General features: G+C 50.0%; 1 protein-coding gene across 5 annotated transcripts in view; it reads right to left on the reverse strand.

The window, feature by feature from the left end:
- Pnpla7 (patatin-like phospholipase domain containing 7) overlaps nt 1-20,335 on the reverse strand; it is a 59,406-nt gene that overhangs the window by 23,651 nt on the left and 15,420 nt on the right. For all 5 annotated transcript variants that reach the window (XM_005408620.2, XM_005408619.2, XM_013506659.1 and 2 more), the window contains 11 exons: nt 16,272-16,400; nt 14,826-14,906; nt 14,082-14,208; nt 13,642-13,782; nt 11,410-11,510; nt 11,143-11,289; nt 5,925-6,002; nt 4,836-5,041; nt 2,822-2,953; nt 2,439-2,562; nt 1,451-1,564 (listed from right to left, as the gene is read on the reverse strand). In XM_005408620.2, the coding sequence (XP_005408677.1) occupies nt 1,451-1,564; nt 2,439-2,562; nt 2,822-2,953; nt 4,836-5,041; nt 5,925-6,002; nt 11,143-11,289; nt 11,410-11,510; nt 13,642-13,782; nt 14,082-14,208; nt 14,826-14,906; nt 16,272-16,400 (1,380 nt within the window). The remainder of the gene's footprint in view (nt 1-1,450; nt 1,565-2,438; nt 2,563-2,821; nt 2,954-4,835; nt 5,042-5,924; nt 6,003-11,142; nt 11,290-11,409; nt 11,511-13,641; nt 13,783-14,081; nt 14,209-14,825; nt 14,907-16,271; nt 16,401-20,335) is intronic.

Genomic DNA, 20,335 nt, shown 5'->3' on the forward strand with positions numbered 1-20,335 from the left:
CCTCATGTGGTCATGGTTAGCAGGCTTTTCAGAGGCTAGTAAATTTAGAGTTTGTGACTGATTCAGGGTCTAATGCTGAGATTAAAGGTGTGCTATACCTGTCCTAGGGTGGTAGCCTGCGTACAATATGAGGGACAGAAAGAGGCTTGCTACTCTCCTCCTTTCTTGGTGCTTTTGGTATCTTCCACCACCAAGAACTGTTGCCCCTCTGCCATTCCACCCTGCCTCCGAGCCAGCCAAGTATGGATTGAAACCTCCACAAACTGTGAGCTAAATAAACCTTTCCTTCCTTAACATTGGGTATCAGGTATTTTGCCTCAGCAACAAAAAAAGTAACTAAGACAACTCCACAAGACAAATGCTATATCTGCAACAGCAGCACATGGCAACCAGGTGCTTGGCAGCCAATTTTCAACAGCCCTAAACTGGAAACCACCCCAACATCCACTGCAACAGTGACATAAGCCCTGTGCTGAGAGGCCCTGGCCCTGCCAGCTCACACCTCACTCGGCCCTGAACTCAGCTTGGTCCCGGGAGGATAGGTGGCCTCAGTGTTTCTCAGGGTTCCCAGCCAGGCACTAAAGGTAGATGGCTGCCGCCTCCTGCAAGAAGCAGCAAGGCTGAGAGTGGAGATGGAGCTGAGAGGTCTCCATACCCCTGGGCATGGATACTGCAGACCCCAGGAGCAGCCACAGTCTTCTGAAGACCCTAGGAGCAGCCACAAAGGAAGCGCCTCTACCCTCCCCTGCTTCTGACTGACCTGCAGGACACAGACCCCTGGGCCTAGAAGTGCAACCCTCTTCCCTGGGAAGGGTCAACACCTACACCAGGTGTTGCTGGCTAACTGCAGCACAGTGGTCCCCACACTGCCCCAGGAGCTGCTAACCCACCACAGCTGCTCAGCGGCCTTACAGATGTGGCCTGTGGCCAGGGCATCTGCCTGCTGCCAAGGGCGAGGGCCCCACGCCAACATGCAGCAGCATCCTTGATCCCAAGAGCAGAAAACAGGCCTGAACCGGGAAAGGTGAAGCGCTACCCACAGCTGTGGCCTCAGGCTCTGTCGGGGGCTCCCAAGGTCACCACTGTCACCAGGAAAACCTTGTTCTGGAATGGCCAAGTGCTGACTAAGGTTCATAGATCTGCGCCTGTGGTTTCTTGGCTGTCCCTCCCCTACTACAGACCATTCCTTTGGGCAGTGCTGGCCAGGCCCCAATCTGAGGTCAGTTCTTCCCTCTCTGCAACACCCATGTTACTCACACGCAGGGGGAAACCAGAAAGACAGCTGCACCAGTACCCTCCCCTCTCCCCAAGTCCCTGTCCCAAGCAGTGCAGGGATAGCCTCTCACCTGCAGCGTGCCCTCCTGTCACTGTCCCTTATGCGTGCTCCAGGCAGGGCCTCATGTGTGCCTAACAATCACCTGGCCTTGAGGCCCCGCTGCATCAGGCTTACCTGTGGGTACCTGCGCTTGATGGATGTCAGGGCTCCTGCTGGCAGCTTGGCTAGCTCCGAATCCCGCACAGCGTGTACTGTGGTCGCCCTGACCTGATGGGTGAGTGTCTCCACCTGAGGGAGAAGAGCCACAGCTAGAGCCATGGGCCTGGCATGAGCAGCGGTAGTAGACACACAGCCCACAGGAGAGCTGCACACAGCCAGGGCATGGCAGGTGAAGGCAAGAGCAACACAGCTCACCAACTGTTGCTCTCACAGGGAGCCAATGTGCATTGCTTGTGACCATGCTGCAGACTGCAGCAGGGGCTGGATGCCACAAGAGCCCACAGGCAGCCCTGGTTCTAGATGCCACGGACTAGCACTGGGCAGTCTGAACACTCTCTCAGACATAGTCATGCCCTCCCTCAAGGGAGTCATCAGATGTGTCCTATGAGACTGTGAGATCCCACCAGTGGTGCTGAGATACCTGCACCAGAGACACAGCTGGACCCTGAAGTGTGCCAGAGCCAGTGGGGGTCAGGAAGCCCCAGACTCTGGCATGGAAGACCCCCTGCCCAGGCACTGCTCAGGGGAGGCAGGCAGGAGCCACAGAGAAGCTGGGAATGCCCAGGAAGAAATGGCCCTCGGCATATGTTCACCAAGGCCCCTTGAACCCCAGTAAGGCTGCCCCAAGGCCCAGGCACCCAGGGAACACAGCATGTGCCAGGGTGTCAGCCATAGCTCAGGACAGAGAGACTCACCTGTGCTAGATCACTCTTGAAAGAGACCTCGGGGGCAACAATGGCCCCTACCCTCCGGGGATCTAGCACCAGTGGGGAGCAAATGAGTGCCTAGAAGTTAGGGGCCAGCACTCCAGGTGCATCCCTGGACAACCACTGGGCCTGGACACAGCCAACAAGTGGTGGGGGAATCTGTCCCCCTGCAGTCCTTCAGGGGCTTGGGCTGGATGCAGAGCATCACAGAAAACAGGCAGGGACCCGACACCTACCACCCCAACGAGGTCCCCGCGGCCATACTCCCCCACCAGGCGCTTCTTCCCGTCCTCCTTCCGGATCACAGAGCGCAGCCGGCCGCTGAGGACGATGTATGTGCAGTCAGATTTGTCCCCTTGCCTGCAGAGACAGAGAGGGCCAGAAGCCCTTTGCCCAGCCATCCCCCAGGGACAAATTTCCTTATCTTCAGGCACCCGTGAGCACTGTGGATCAGTGCATGCCACACAGGTGCAGGTACAGCAAGGGTGCATGGACATCTGTCCCACCTGTACACTAAGTCCACACCATCTTTCAAAGGGTGTGACAGCCCATTAGCAGTGGCCTTTAGCTGGACATGGTAGCCCTTGCCTGTACTCTGCAATGCACCTGTGGGCCTCACCTGTATATGGCACGCCCAGCCTCCACTTCCATCCAGTCCAGGGCAAAATCAATCTGCCGCACAAAGGATGACATCCTCTTCACCACAGTGTGTGCCACACCCAGGACAATGGCTGGTTGCTTCCGCATGATCCTGCAGGCAGCTGGAGTCATCTGGCTGCCCACCCCCACCAGGTCCTCCCACTTGGGGTCACAGCACTTAGGAGTCTGTGGGACCTGCAGCTCTGCCTCCAATACAGTGATAAGATGTGGCTGGCTGGGACATAGTGCAGGCTGCTGGCTGCTGGGGAGCATGGAAGCCCTCTCCAGCACTGGTCACCCATGGTTCACTTGAGCACAGGCTACTAGTAAGGCCGAGGTCCTGGCAGTGGGTTTCCACATGTGGCGTTCGGACCAAGGGTCAATGGCAGTGAGTGCGAGGGGGAGGGAGCATGAAGAGTCCATCCTGGGTGGTGCAGTGGCCAGAGGCTCTGACCCAGGAGGACATGATCCCTGGGGCAGCTGCAAGGCATTCCTGGACCAGGGCAGGGGTGCTCAAGGGATGCTGCTGGCCACACTGGGTAGGGAACACAAGGCAGATGTCACTGTCATTTACTGAGAACAGGAGGATGGGGCTCTGCCTCTCCACACCCCAGGGAGATGGGAGGGCAGTGCTGATACTTTTGTCCCAGGGTTGGAGGAAGGCCCCAGGACAGTGATGGGATGATGCCCATATGATGTTAGTGTCTACAACAGGAACTGTTACGCTATGCACAGATTTTCACACACATGGACAAGGACATGTACAGGCATACACATGTGGATGAGGACTCACATGGAGATGCATACACACAGACAAGGACACACATGGATACGTACATACCCCAACAAGGACATGCACAGGGACATACACATGGACAAGGACACAACGTGGAGATGCAAAGACAGGTAAGGACACACAGACATGTACACATAGATGTTAACAGATGGACAAGGACACACAGACAAGGACAGACATAAATACACATTTCGATAAGGATACGTGGACAAGAACATGCACAGACATGGACAATAACATAGACACACATGGAAAAGGACACAGACATGTACGCATGAATATTCACACATGCAAAGACACACAAAGAGGCACACACAAGCACAGCAAAGACAGACAAGGACACATACATACGCATGCAGGATCACAGGCAGACACAGAAAATAGGCTGCATGGAAAGCAAGGTCACAGCCTGTGACCCACGCCAGGCAGCTCACATCCAGCCTCCTCACGATCTTCCTGTGTTGCACTGCACTGCTGTCCCAGTGCAGCCCAGAAGAACAGGGCAGTGTGTGGCCACACGTTCTGCATCCAAGACAGCAGATCCATGCAGCCAGCATGGGAGGACACAACCTAGTTCTGTGTGGGACCTCCTTTCCAATGGGTCCCTCCCAGACAGCCCTCCTGACCACAAAGCCAGTAAGGGACGTGGCCCAGGACTTTCCAGGTAGGCCAAGGACATCTCTGGACCTAGTGGACAGGATCTGGGGTCAGGTAGACAAAGGTTTCTACCCCGAAACCCACTCTGTCCTGAGCAACAGGTGAGTGGGCGGGGGCATTCTCCTCATACCCTGTCCTGCCTTCTTAGCTCAGAACCAGCCTCCTTAGCATGTGCAGACTGATGGAGCAGGACAACCCCATGGCTCTGAGCCAGACCCTGATATCAGCTGGCCCCCAAGGCAGGTAGCCACAAATGGAGCCGCAAGAGAAGTACAGCTGGGTCAGCTCTGAAGGCCCACGGAGTGGGCAGCACCAAGCAGCTATGCATGCGCCAGACAGAGACCCTCAGCTGATTGCTGAGGAAGGAACATGGACACAGCCACCCACCCAGCTGTGGCTACAGCTCAAGGGGCCCAGCAAGGTGATGGTAGGCCTGGCCCTGCAGAGTCCTCAGGAACAGAGGATGTGGGATCACCCTCCCACAGGAGGTGGGTAGAACGGCAACCAAGGGCCTCCAGGTGGGCAGGGAGAGGTGACTCACTCATAGAAGTGGGCCTTGGAGATGGACAGGAAACTACAGTCCCTGTTGGCCCTGATGGTAAACATGAGGGGCTCGCCTGTGAGCACCGCCAGCTGCCCCACCATCTCCCCGGGGTGTGTGAGGAACAGGCAGGTGTCCTCCTGGCTGTCTATCTTCCGCTGGTACACATGCAGCAGCCCTGAGACCACGAACAAGATGTTCACATCCTGACAAAATCAGAGGGGTCTGAGTCTCAGGAGGTGAGCAGGAGGACCAGGGCCCAGTGCAGTGACCCAAAGGGCTCCACAGGGCCAGATGAAGCTGCCCTGGACACAGGTGTTCCTTTGCTGTTGTGCTCTCTGTGTATCTGAACACAACTAGCCCCTGCTCAGAACCTTCCCACAGGGTCTACAGTATAATTATTTATTTGGTGTTTGTTTGTTTGTTATGTAGTCCAGGCTGGCCTTGTACTCACTATATAGTTCAGGCTGGCCTCAAACTCATGGTGATCCTCCTGCCTCAGCCTCCTGAGCGCTGGGATTATAGGTGTGCCCCACCACACCTGGCAACTATTTAGTTTCCAATCACAGGAAACTTGCTTTTCTCATCTTGGAGCATGCACCTCCCCTCCCAGGGCCCTCCAACCTACTACTCCACATACAGCATCAACCCACTGCTCCCAGAGGAGGCCCCACCCTCCCTAGAAGTTGCGGTGGGGCCCATACAGCCATGCCTCTGCAACCTGATGGATCTAACCTTGCTATGGGCCAGTGCCTAATGCCAACAGCCCTGCCACCCTGCACACACTGGTTCTGTTCCAACACCTGCATGTATACCCACAAAACCAATCTCTCTGTACCCACAGTGGGACTCAGCAAAGCTGGCCTCCCTGCTCCAATCCCTCAGGTTCTAACAAGAAAGCCAGGGCAGTAGGTGCAATGGGGCTGCCTGAAGCACCTGCTCGCAGACATGGGACGGCAGAGGTGGCGGTCTGGTGAGAGGACGCCTCCCTGAGTACTGCATCCAGCTGCCTCCTCAACACCTACCAGCAATGTGCAGTGCTTGGCAGTCCCTGTGCCCAACCCCCCACGACAGGGGTACATCACTCACCTGGTCTCCTTGTCTCAACACCACAGTGCCTGCAGGGACATGGAGGAATGTCACTCGTCCCTCCAACAGGGATGGATCCTAGAACACAGAACAGGTTTCAACAAGGGGCCTCAAGAGGCACCAGAGTGAAGGCACAAAGGCCAAAGCCAGTGAGGAGGCAGAGGCGGCAGCAGCAACTCCAGCTGCAGGACCCTCTGAGGACAAGCACTAGCGCAGAGCCAAGGGCAGAGGGCACAGAAGCATTGGGAACACTGCAGGGAATGCAATCAGAAAGCAGTATTGTGGTGATTCATGCCACAGAGAGAGTTCACCTGAGTAAGAAGCAAAAATAACTCATAAAGGACACTAGCAAAGATATTACCTGCAAAGACTAGCTCGACAGGTCCCTGTGCCATGCCACCTGCAGACTCGCGCCCTCATGTGACCCATTAGGCCAGGAGCAGCTGGCAACTGGGAATCTGTCCATGCTCACTGGGAAGTGTGGCAACACGCCCACAGGGTCTTGCCCCCAACACAGGGCAGCACACGTACACATCTACGAGCAGGACTCCTTCAAAAGCTGAAAGCAGCAAAGTATTTAAACCCGTGTTTCATAGTGATAGTAAAGAAAAATAAGAAAGCTCACTAACCACTTTTAGAAGATGACAAGGAATTAAATCATTAACTGAAACCTCTCCAACCAACCTGGTGCAGTCAGTGGTGGAGTGTCTGTTTAGTGTGCTCGAGGCCCTGGTTCAATCTCCAGCTCCATAAAAAAATTAAATTAAAAAAAAAGCTAACCCTCCCAAATCTTGTAAAGGGATCTAAGACTTGTGCATCAAAGGCTGCCAACATCCCTCAAAAGAAGCAGCATCGAAGGTCTGAACTCAGAACAGGACACTGTGAGACGCAAGACCAGGCCAAGTCAGGAGCCACGGGACACAGCAGGAGCGTCTGTCCTGGGAGGCCCTGAGGAGCTCAGGAAGGAGCACTCATCCTCTCAGTACAAGGAGCTTCAAGAACTAAGAGTCACCCAGGAGCAGAGACCTGTAGAGAAGGTGTAAGGGATACCCCCTCACACACAGTGGACTTCCCAATAGCTGCCAAGCGGCTGTTAGAACCACGGACCCAGGGCGACCCATTCTTGACCCCTTCTATCTCTCAGGAGTTATTCCTAGTCCCCAGTAAACCCTTCCTACTTTTAGGAAAAAAAAACCTGCACACACAGGCTAAACCGCTGAAGATGGGAAGGACTGCTGTCAAATCTTCTTGAGGGACAGCAGTATGGTAGTTATGTCTTAAAAGAGCCCTGTGCTTTAGAGATGAACACTGAAGTATTCGCTAGCAACGTGATGGCAGAATCTGCTTGAGTTGGGCCATGAGGAGGGACACAGACAAAACAAGAGAAGTCCCTCCATTCTGTGTCATGTTTAAAGGAGAAAATTTAAACTCACCAACCAAGAGAACCTTACTTGCTGAGAGCCTTATTCGCAAATAACAAGGACAAGACTACCAAGAGTGAGGCCCTGGGAAGCTGTGAGCATACAGCGGGGGCGACATCAGGCAAGGCATCGCCATATTCCTGCGGTAAGAACGACACTGGGGCTAAGACTACACTGACTCAACACTGGGCTTGTACTCCAGGGCCCTCACCTTGAGAACAGTGGTGTGAAGTGAGGCAGTTTAAACAAATTCACAGACAGAAAATAACTGGGGGAGGAGCAGGGCGTGATACAGAGTTACGCCACACAGAGTTACGCCAGCACTCTAGGGGGCTGAGGAGGATCCCAAGTTTATTCCCAGCCTGGAAACTTAAGAGACTTAGCAAGACGCTGTCTCAAGAAATAAAAAAGCCTGGCGGTATAGTTCAGTGCAAAGGCTCTAAGTTCAATTCTCAGTACCGCAAAAGAAAGAAAAAAGGAAGGGAGTAAGGGAGAAAGGAAGGAAGGAAGAGAGGAAGAGAGGGAAGATAGAAAGATAGACAGAAAGAAACAAAAAAAGAAAGAGAGAAAGAGAAAGAAAATAACTGGGAGGGATAAGGAATATAGCTATGGAAAAATCAGCCATGAGTAGATAACTCCCAGAGCTGGTTGAAAGACACCTGAGAAATGTGAGTATGAAAGAAACACATTCTAGATGAACCAGTGATAGAGTATACAAAATGATATAAGTAATGGGCCAGGGATATAGCTCAGTAGCACCATGCCTACCTGGCAAGCGCAAGGTCCTGACTTTGATTCCCGGTACAAAAAACAAAAATCTGACTCTAAAATAATAAAAGTAAGTTTGTTTAAAATTGTAGTGAAACAAAACACCTTACTGAGATAATATGAAAATCTTACTCCTAGATTAAACATAACTCCTTCCACATTTCAAGCCTAATCAAGGAACTATGCTGTCCAGCCTTGGAGATCTGGATGGCCCAGAAAGCAGCAAACATAGAGACTGAATATGAGGCACTCCCTGCTGCTGCGTGTCTAGCAAAAGCAAGCAGGAGCCCTCCTCAGGAAGATGGGCATCCTGGGCTCCCATGCATCCACAGGCACTAGCACTTGAACAGTGCAAAACATAAAGTATCACATCTGAGCCCTCATCAAGAACTCACGGAGAAGGCATGGTGGTGCACACCTGTAATCCCAGCACTCAGGAGGCTGAGGTAGGACAATCGCCATGAGTTTGAGGCCAGCTGGGGCTACATAGTGAATTCAAGGCTAGCCTGAACTACATCACAAGACCCTGTCTCAAAACAAAAACAAAAACAACTCAAAAAGATGGAAGAAAATAGGAACGACTCAGAGGGAGTGACTACACACACAGTAATGCCCCTCTCCACACAAAGACAAACATGAGACATTTACCAAGAATTAGAAACATTTCAGTAGTGACAGCAGCTATTCCTAAAGAGTAGACATTCTTTTTCTTTTTTTTTTTTTTTTGAGACAGGGTGTCACTATGCAGTTCAGGCTGGCCTTGAACTCACAGCCATCCTCCTGCCTCAACCTCCCACATGCTGCAGTCACAGGCATAGCCACCATGCCAGGCAAAAGTGGACATTCTAGAACTATATAACTTAACCAAACAATAGCTTTAACATCAGATTGAACACTGGATAAAAAAAAAAATTACTGTATTTAACTGAATACATCAACATACAGAAAAACAATTTTTAAAGTCGAAAAATATGAAAGAGCCAGGCTCACAGCAGATGAATGAGAGCACACGCTCTGCATCTCAGAAGGGAGGCATGGAGATGCCAGTACCTCACCCTGACAGCCACCCTCACCCAATAGCTTCCAGAAGGGGTTTGGGGACACAGACTGAAACCTGGTGAGTTTCATGCAAGCTCAGTCAAACAATCCACACCCAGCCCTATTACAGAGAAACTGTAGAAAACTGAAAACCCTAACAGCAACAGGAGGAAGCCCTGTTCTCCGAGGAGGAAGGACCTGCACGCAGCATTCTGTTTGCTAGGCTGGTAACCAGGAGTCTACCCCAGAGACCTTTCAGAATGAGGGCCATAGTTCAGGGGCACAGCTATGCTGAGCAAGCACGAGGCCCTGGGTTCCATTATGAACACCAAAAATAAAAGGTAGCAACAAGCCAGGTATGGTGACACACCTTTTAATCCCAGCACTCTGGAGGCTCAGGCAGGAAGATTGTCTTGAGTTTGAGGCCAGTGTGAACCCACAACATAGTGATTCAAGGCCAGTCTGAACTGCACAGTGAGACTCTGTCTCAAAAACCAAAAAAAAAAGAGAGAGATGGCAACAGAGAACATGTATTCATGAACACCACCATTCTCTGTCCACTGTCAGAGAACCCACAAAACTTCAGAGCAGTAAGTGGGCTAGAAGGTGGGGTCATAGTACCAAGGGCAACCAGGATGGGAAGAGGAGCCTGGTTTTTCTTTCCTCCCTCATCCCTCAACATTAATCTGAAGGCTGCACTCGTCAAGAAGCCATGCCATGCTGATACGCGGGCGCAGACAGCAAGAACTCGGAAGGAAAACCCCACCTCTGAACAGAGGCTTGGGAAGCAGCTCTGAAAGTGGGAGAGGGTACAAGGCAGCTTCCTGAGGAAAATGCAGTCCAAGCCCTTCCAGCATCATACTCAAAAATTAATTCCATCTGCACTAAAACCTAAGAGAGCACCAGCTATGGTGATGGACATCTGTAATCCCAGCTACTCATCAGGAGTGTAAGATCAAGGTCAGCCTGAACAACTTAGTGAGATGCTGTCTCAAAATAAAATAAGGGCTGGAGACGGAGCTGAGCAGCACAGCCCTTGCCAAGCATGGGCAAGGCCCCAGGTTCCATCCCTGGTACTGAACTTCTGTCTACCAGATACCATTCAGTAGGCAAACAGCAAGACCTAGAAGAGACGCCAGGCAAGGTCAATGGCCAACCAGCGGGTACTGTCTAGAAAATACAAAGACATTCTGAAAAGCAAAAGGAAAAGAACAGAAAATAGGGGAAAGGACATCAAGGACAATCTTTTAGGTTCAACACAGCAAACAAATGTCAGAGGTGGTTGATCTCATTAGTACCCAAGGAAAATAAGATTGAAACCCAAGCCTGCACTCTACATTCCCAGCACAAGGATCTAAAACACTGCAGAGGTCTTGCCAGCTCCTGGAGATGCCCATGACCTGGTATCCATGCTTGGGTCCACACAAGGATGCGTGATGGCCAGCAAGTCCTGAGGCCTGCCCACAGCAGCCTGAGCTGGGTACACCATGCATTACCCATGGTGGGTCAACAGGAGGGCACAGCACAGAGGATGGGCAGGGTGACAGATGACTCAGCCCACTCCACACTAAGGACAGGGCAGCCACAGCCAGGTGAACAGAGCCCGAGACCAGACAACACCCACCAGGCATCTGCTCACACCCTGCAGGCCCACGTCCTCATCACAGGGAAACACACAATTTCCTAGCTTCTGTACATCAGATATCTGAAGTTTTTAAGAATGTCAGGGACACAAGTCTACATAATAACACATGTGGGGAAGACCTACTCCACAGTGCCCAGTGATCCCAAAAGCCCACAGGCACACTCACTTGGCTTGGGGGAGACCCACAACACTCCTGCCTGAGGCCTGGGGGAGCCAAGGGCCCCTGAGAGGGCTGTGAGCCTCCAGCATCGCCCCACTCCCAGATAGCTTCACAAAAGAAGAGAAAAGCTGGGAGCAAGGGATCTGAGGGTTGCATGACGACCACTTTACTTGGAGCCGTGCTTACATCCAGCTTCATCAGGGTCAGGAGGTCCTTCTTGGCCGCTCTGAAGATTGAGTCCATCTGCCCACTGGAGCTGGTCTCATCCCAGGGACTTTCTGAGTAATGGAAGACAGCAGAGGGGGTCTCTGCGACAACCACATTTTTCCTGGACTAGAGAACAAAGGCACCAGCTATTAGAGGAGAAGTGGCAGACAGAGCATGAGAAGGCTCTGCCCATGGCCCTGTACCAACAGAGCCCCCGGGGAGGTGGGAGGAAGAGGAGGGACCTACCTTGCCAGCCACAAAATTCCCAGGGTGCTTATCCGAGTGCAGCAGGACCCTGGCACGGTCATACGCCATCCCCAGGTCTGAGGTAGCCCCTACACAGCTCCCTACAAACAGAGGGGAGGCTTATGGGCTGCCCACTGTCCACAGGTACAAAGGTACCAAGCACAGGCTGAGCACACCCTGCACATCCAACAGCAGAACACTGGCAGGTGAGATGCAAATCCAGATGGCAAGGCTATCTTGACGGATGCCTTGTGAACCAGTCCATCTGGTGTGGCTGTGACAGGATCCCTGAGGCTCAGAACTTTATAAACAAAGAGGTGATGAGCCAGCTTCTGCCTCAGTGGCCACTGAGAAGCAGAAAGGAAACAGCCAGGTCAGAAGGGACCAAGTGCATGGAGTGGCCTTGCTTCTCAAGGACTTCCTCTTGTGACAGCAGATCCCATCATAGGAGTGGGCGTCACCTTCTGGTGCAGAGGGAGCTCACAGAACCTAAACACCTGAGGCCCTATCTCTTGGTCCTCCTCACACACACTTTTTCTTGTGGAGTGCTAGCGATCAAATCCAGGGTCTCTCCAGCAAAGCAACCACCACTGAGCTACACTCCCAGCACCAAAGCAACCCCCCTCAAAGCCTCCACCACTTTAACACAGCCAGGGGACCAAGCTTCCAGGGTATGAACCTCCAGGAGATGAACTCTACTTCAACCACAGCAGGGACCTGCAGTCAACTTTTAAACGTTATTAAATAACTAGCTTAGCAAATCTCTAGATCACTTCAGATTCTGACAAAGCACATGAGCTTTGCATCACACACATCTGAGTTCGGAACTTGCCTCTCACTGCCAAGCTCTGTGCAAGTGACTTAGCTAAGCTGTACTTTCCTCATCCAAAACCTAGGATTCATGACACCCATTTCTCAAATTGGTGGGGAGTTTTTTGTTTGTTTTGTTGTGGTTTTTGTGAGGGGTGTTTTGTGTTTTGGATTTTTTGAGACAGAGTCTTGCTGTGTAGTTCAGTTCAGGGTGGTCTTGAACTCACTATACAGCCCAGGCTGGCCTCAGACTTTTGATCATCCTTCCTTAAGTCTCCCAAGCGCTGGGGTTAGAGGAGTGTGCTGCTATGACCAGCTTTTCAGGTTATTTTATGACTTGCACGAGGTCATATACATAGAATTTGACATCAGTTAGATAAAAATGAACAGCCAAAAGAGTACATCTCAGATGCACACAACATAGGTAGATATCAACAATATGCCACCAAGAGAGGACCCCAGGCCTGGGAGCACATCATGTGCCCCATTCACAGGAAGTCCTAGTAGTATCTGAAACAGAGCCATGGGCACACAGACTCCATGGGAAAGGGTCAGGTCAGCCTGGACTGCCATACCCAGCCAAGTTATGCCACTTCTACAAAGGAGAAGCTGCCAGAAGTCAGGGTGGCGGGCAAGCAGTGGCAAAAAGGTCAGCATGGTTGCTGCTGGTGCCAAGAGATGTGGTGGCTCAGAGTGGCTGATGTCTGTGTTCCTTTATCTGGCTTGACTGGTGTGTTCAGCTTATGAAAATTCATCAGACTTCTCACTTATGATATGCACACTCCCTGTATTATAGGGCTGGGGATATAGCTCAGTAGCACGAGCACCTGCCTGGCAAGTGCAAGGTCCTGAGTTCAATTTCCAGTACCAATAAATAAATAAATATATTTATTCCTATGAGTATTATAGAACCATAACAAGCTAATAAAAATAAAAATAATTTAGGAAATGGGTAAATGTATAAATAGAACACAAAGGATAACTTAAAAAGAGATCCAAGTAATGAAATGTCCAGGTCAGGGAATCTTGTGTTGACAAATAAGGTCAGTGGTTGCCCTGGCCAGGGAGGGACTGCAGGCAACAGCTACTCAGAGCCCAGGCTCTTCACTGGGAGGTGAAAAGGTCCTAGAGTCAGGCAGTGTTGATCCAGGTATGATTTTGTGAACGTGCTAAAAACTACAAGATTGCACATGTTTATGGGGTAAACTCTACAGTATATAAATTTTTTTTTTTTGTCTTTTTGAGACAAGGTCTCACTATGCAGTCCAGGGTGACCTTGAACTCACTTTGTAGCCCCGGCTGGCCTCAAACTTGCAGCAATCCTCCTGCCTCAGCTTCCCACATTGCAGAGGTGGCTCAGCCTTCCCCTAGGCACACAGTGCCTATAGGCAGGCCCAACTGGGCAGTAGTGGGGTCCTTTACCTTGTGGGGCTGAAAGGTCAGGGTCACCTATCTGGGGCTGCCCAAGTTCATCTGAGATCTCCTTGTGGATGGAAGGCAGAGGGACAGACTGGCTCCTCTTCAACAGAGGCCCAGAGGCTGCAAGGCGGCTGCTGCTACAATCTGCAGGATGATGGGCAAGAGTTCAGGTAAAGACACTTGGGGGCAGGTGAGGGGACATGGGGACAGGTGAGGGGACCTGAGGGTAGGAGAGGGGACCCAGGGGCAGGTAAGGAGAGCTAGACACAAGTAAGAGGACCCAAGGGCAGATGAGGAGGGTTGGGGGCAGGTGAGGAGCCAGAAGCATTTGTCAGACGTCCTGAGGGCTCATAAGGTAGACATGGAGCAGGTGGGAGGTAACCCAGGTGGAGTGGGAAGGAACTTGGGCCCCAGGCTGAGCTGCTGCCCCTGGCAGGGCGTACCTGAGTCACAGGACTCCTGGAGCTGTGGTGGCCTCTGGAGCTGCTCCTCTGAGCTACAGGACATTTGCCTCTTGGCCCATCCAGCAGCCACACTGGCCACAGATGCAAGGGGGATGGCCTGGCTCTCCTGTGACACAACAAGGAAGAAGAACATAAACACAAAAGGGTGTTTCCTAAAGTACTGGCAACTGAGGGTGATACACTCTAACATCCTCACAACGAGGGAGACACCCAAGTAAGGAGATGAGCACTAACCAGAGGGCGCTGACGCTCATCCATCCCATGCGAACTTCCCTAGTATCCCACCCCCAGGGGCTGCTGGAGTGGGAGTGAGGCTACCATGTCACTTCTTCCCACAAGAACTGGACAGGCTGTGTCCAAACTACAGGTTACTGTCTCACACTGAGAGGAGAGCTAGGATTCAGGCCCTATTGCCACCAGCCAGATCACAGCTCAGCACAGACAAGGGCAGGACAGAGCCAGCACCAGCAAGAAGGACCTGAAGGCATGTGGGGGGTGTGAAGGCACCCAGCTCCCAGAGCTCAGGGAAGGGACCGCATGAACACCAGCATGCAGTCACCTGCCCAAGCCTGACACACACTTCTGACCGTAGGAGAACTGACCAGAGTGGCAATGGGCATCTCCAAGGCAGAAAGATTAACACACCCACTGCTACCTCCCCAAGTCCTGACAACTCACAACTAATACAGCCGTGGGGCCACACAGGGCAACAGCTGCACTCACAGGGTTGAAGAGCTCTGTTGTCAGGCCAAGGTAGTTATGCAGGGCCAGGAAGGTCACCCTTTGCAGCCGCACCATGATGATCTGCATGGAGACATCTGGGTGTGAGCAGCCCCCATGCCTACCGGAACATACGACACCTCCCAGGACCCTAAATGGCACCCTCAGGTCAGCAGCCCACCATGGCAGCATAGGGAGCCAGCATGAGAAACAAGGTCAGAGGCACACAGAAACTGCATTATTTGTGGAAGTGTTCTGCAAGTCTATAATTACTCTAAAATAGGACATTTAACCAGGCACAATGCCTCTTGTCAGTAATCCCAAGTACTCAGAAGGCTTAGGCAATAGGATTGCAAGTTCAAAGCCAAGCTGAGCACTTTAACAAGACTTTGTCTAAAAAACAAACAAAAAATAGGAGGTAGGAACAAGAAAACAGCCTGTTGCTAGACACAGGTGCAAGTCTCTCGGTCCTTCTTTTCAATCCTGGCCTTCCTTCCAGCCGTCATACCTCAGTGAAAGGAGTCACTGGTGAGGGGGTAATATGCTATTTTTGACAACCCTTAGGCTGTAACTACTTAATAGGTCCCTCTTGCATATCTCTGTCTTCCTGAGAAACCACTCTGAAGATACCACCACGTATTACAGCAGCCATTGATATTTTCCTACTAATCTATCCATAACTGTGTAAAGTTTGTAATGTTCCTATCCTATTTCATAAATGGATGTATGTTTATTATTATGTGTTTCCTACAACAACCATTGAGAATAGCTAATGATTATTCAAGTGGTCACTCATGTATAGCTCTACTTATTTTCTTTAGAAGCCACTTTGAAGATACCAAAGTATAGTACAACAACTCTTGATAATCTCCTATCACTTTTGTCTGTAACTCACTATTATTTGTCTATTTGTTTTCCTGAGAAACTATTTTGTAGGCAATAATATGTAAAATGATAACCATTGATAATTTCCTACCATTTTGTCTGTAATTTGCTAAGTCCCCCCTATTATTATGTTATCCTTCTTTTATTCTTTAAAATAAAAAAAAATAAAAAAAAAAAATAGGAGGTAGGGGGCTGGGGTGTGACTCAGTGGCAGAGTGCTTGCCTGGCACATTCAGTGTCCTGGCTTCAACCCCAGTACCACCACGGGGAAGGAAAAAAAATTATATCTCCCTCTAGGGGAGTAGGAGAGCTGAAGATCTCTTTGAGGGTATGAATATTGGTTTTATCATAAAAAATAAACAGCCTTAGCCTTCCCAGAATTTCACAGGACGTGTAGTCCAGACAGCAAGGACAACTCCAGCCCTCCTGTATCCACTGGCAGGGCTGTGAACCTCAGTACTGACACAGTAAACCAGGAACGCCCTGCAGGGCCCCATGCTGGCCCCCAGGTCCCATCCCTCAGGCGATGCACAGGATAAAGAGAGGGCTGAAAAAGCAACTCACCTGCACCACCCTCACCAGGGTCTCGGGATATTTCTCAAAAATGCCTTGAAAAGCCACTGCTGGAAGCCGGAGGATGGTGGATGGGGTGGCTGCGCGGGCAGAGACAGTTTTGTAGGGTGCGCCATGACCCTAGAACAAACAGTTCAGTTGACCCTAGTAGAACTCCTGGGGACCGCTAAGACCCTGCAGACCCCCAGAGGTCACTGTGGCTCCTGTTATGGAGACTCTGCACTCTTTCGGTTGTATTGAAGGACGGACGGCACTGCGTTCTTGATCATGGTGGAGACCCACAGGGAAGGCCTTGATGCAGGGTCATGTGCAGGATGGGCTCCCACCTGCTGCCAAGAATCCCATCATCACGGCCACCTGTGGCCCCTGCCAGAAGGACATCAAGACATACCCTGTTCAGCTTCCTAAAAAGGCTGTGACACAGTAGAAATCACTAGGTCAGAGCCCCTGCCACTGGCACCCGGCCACATTAAGCAGGGCACACTGTCAGGTGAGTTGTGCCCACAAGGCTCACGCAGCCAGGGTGGAGCCCAAGAAAGGTCCCAGCCAGTGGCTTTGGTTTCTGTCTTCTGGAACCTGGTAGTGTTAGGAGAGAAGACTACTTCACACTGAAGAGTCATTCACGCACAGTGACACCCCCTGGGTCACAGCCCTAGGCCTTTCACCACCCCATAGGCATAGCACAGCGCAACACACATGTCCCCTGGGCCTTCCTTCATTGGCCTCTCCTCAGTTGCTGGCCCCAGTGGCTCTGCCCCTGTTGGCGAGAGTCAGCATGGGCTCAGAGCTACTGTGTGAGTGGGCAACTTTGCCCTGAGTCCTGGGAGAAACCACCTACCCCAAAGACGACACTAGGTTGTTTCCAGGGTCTGACGGCCATAACAAGGCTTCTCTAAACATACCTGCCCAGGTTTCCACGTGTTCTTGCTAAACATCCAGTCCCTGGTGCCTAGCACTGATCCTTAACTCCATAAGAAGTTGCCATGTTGTCTCTGCGGCAGGGGCGCCCTCCCATATGCCATCAGCAGTGGTGCGCATGCTTGTGGCCCCATTCTCACCAGCACTTGGCACTGTCAGTGCTGTAAAGAACTCGTGACTCGTCTGGTTCCCCATGACTGCAGTGTCTGTCACTCACAGGGGGGTCCATGCACCACGTCTAATTTTGTGCTGACAGGAGAAGGGGCAGGAGGCCTAGGCAGTATCAGGACAGGGTGTCCACACCTGAAGACTGCCTCATGGCAGTTTCTCGGAAAGGAAACTTTCCAGAACAAAGAGAAACTTTCCATTTCCAGAAATGGGAGCCAAACAGCACAGTACAGGCTCTGGCGAGGATCCCAGCTTCACTGTGCCACGGTTGGGACTCTCTGTCTCCCTTGCCTCCCAAAGCCACTAGGATCCAAGCATGAGTTCCCCCCATGACCTTATCTATCAAGTACTTCCTGGAGGTTCCACCTCTTAGAACCATGGTGGGATAAAATTTCCATTTTCTTGACATCGCTATCACAGCCTTATTGGTTGTACCTGCCAGGCTGGGCTTCCACAGGGCTCCCAGTTCTGGGCTGCCCACTAAGTCCCACAGACCTGCACATCACCACGGCACCAAGGCTACACCAAATTAAGTCTCAGAATAAGGTAGTGTGAGTCCTTCATCTTTGTTTTCTGTTTCAAACTCCTCTTCTAAAATTAAAAATTTTTGGTGGTACTAGGGGTTGAACTGAGGGCCTTGTGCATGCCAGCCAAGTGCTCCACTGCTGATCTACATCCCTAAGCCCACTCTTTCAAATTCTAGTTATAGTGTCTTTGTTTTTCCATAGAATTTTATAATCAGTGTCTTTCTACAAAAAAAAGCCTGCTGGGGTTTTGGCTGGAATTCTGTTGGGCTGGACTGGGGATATAGCTCAGTGGCAAAGTGCTTGCCTGGAATTATGTTGGGTAATCTGGAATATCTGACTTAGTAATATGTAGTCTTCCAACCCATGAAAACAGTGCATTTCTCCATTTAATTTAGAAGGTCCTTGGCTTTCTTCATAAATACAGTAATACCTTGGTTCATAAACACTTCTTTTCTCAAACAATTCAGTTCACTAACAGAAGTTTTCAGCAAAATTTTGCTTCTGTTCACAAACTCCACATAAGGTGATGAATACGACCACAGCCATCTTCCCCAGAATCATGGAATAAATAAAGTTTGTGAATTGAGGTACCACTGTAAAATGAGTGTTCAGCATACATATAATTTGTCAGAATAGCGTGTATTTCATGTTTTGATGCTATTTATTACAAATGCTACTATTTATTTTATTTTTCAATCCATTCCTGTTCATATTATATAGGGCCTTGTGCATGTTTCCTTCACCCTCAGTTCCAAGTGTTACCGTTTTTAAATTTTCAATTACCAATTGTTAAGCCAGCTGATTATGGACTGAAACCTCCACAAACTTTGAGCTAAATAAAACTTTCCCCCTTAAAAAAAAAACAAAAAACTTTCCCCCTTAAAAATATTTTTCCCAATTGTTCACTGCCAATGTGTAGAAATACCATTGGCTTTTGTATATAAACTCAGTCATAAGTTCTAACAGCTTTCTTGTATATTCCGTGGAATTTCTACCACACAATCATGTGGCTTGTGAAGAGACTTTCAGTTTTCCTTTCCAGCCTGTATGCTTTTTCCTTCTTTCTCTTCACTCTGTGCTCAGGGACTATCAGAGAGTAAGATCCGGTGTCCTGGCTGCTCCTGGCACCCAGCAGAAACACGCAACCCTTACCGTGGAGTCTGATGGCAGCCCAGTTGCCTACAGATGTCCTCACTGGCTTAGGGAGTTCTCTGAAATTGTCCCAAATTTTTTATCATGAATAGATGCTGATTCTGTTGAAGGTTTTTCTGTGTTGACTAGGAAGTTTATATGATTTTTTTTCTTTAGTCTGTTGCCATGGTGAATTACACCAACTGACTTTCAACTGCTGAAGCAGCTCTGCATCACTAGAGCACGTCCCGCTTTATCACAATGTGATCCCCTTTTCTATTCAGGCAGGACTGAAACTTCTGACAGTCTCCAGAACCTACAGTCTAGAAAGATATAGTATCTGTCTGCAGTTTTCTTCACAATGTATGTGTTTGGTTTGGGACCAGGATAATTCTAGCCTCAAAAACTGAGGTGGGAAACATTCTCTCCTCTTTGCTTTGTGGGAAGAGTTGGTGTAAAATTAGCAGTATTCCTCTCTTAAATGTAAGCCCTGGGTAGAACTTTCCAGTGAAGCCATTTATGTCTGGAGTGCCCCTTGTGGGGAGATTTTAAGTACAAATCTGATTTCTTCAATAGATATAAGGGTATTCAAATAACATATTTTCTAGAGGGTGATTTGGTAGCTTGTATTTCTAGAAAATTATTTACTTTATGGGCATAAAGTTGTTCATAATATTACCATCTTAAAGTAGGCACAGCAGTAAACACCTGTAATCCTAGCATTTTGGGAGGTAGAGGCAGGATCTCAAGGTCAAGCCTAGTGGGGACAACTCAGCAAGACAGCTCTCAAATTTTGAAAAAATGAAGTAATCCCACTGAGCTGGGGATGTGGCTTAGTGTGAAGGCCCTGTGTTCAATCCTCTGTACTGGAAAAAAAATTTTCTGTTTGTCCTTTCATTGGGGACAAACTTTGTCCTTTGCTGTCCTTTGATGTCTGTAGAAATGTCTGCTTCCATTTCTGATATTCCTAGTTTCTGTCTTCTTTTTTTTTTTTTCCCTTCATTGGTTTTCCTAGAGGTTTTTGCATTTTAGTGATGTTTTCTGAGAACCTACTTTTGGTTCTACTGATTTTATTGCTTTTCTATTTTCAGTTTCATTGAGTACTGATCTGATCTTTATTAGTTTCTTTTTTCTGCTTGCTTTGGGTTTCATTTGCTTTGCTTTTCTAGATCCTTAAGATGGAAGCTGGGGGAGGGCAGGAATATAGCTCAGTGGCATAAACGCCTGCCTGGCAAGCACAAGGTCCTGAGTTTGATTTCCAGTTCAAAAAAAAAAAAAAAAATGGAAGTTTGTATCACTGAATTGAGATCT

Source organism: Chinchilla lanigera, unplaced genomic scaffold, assembly GCF_000276665.1.
Source record: "Chinchilla lanigera isolate Chin_1 unplaced genomic scaffold, ChiLan1.0 scaffold00112, whole genome shotgun sequence".
In the NCBI taxonomy this organism is placed as follows: Eukaryota; Metazoa; Chordata; class Mammalia; order Rodentia; family Chinchillidae; genus Chinchilla; species Chinchilla lanigera.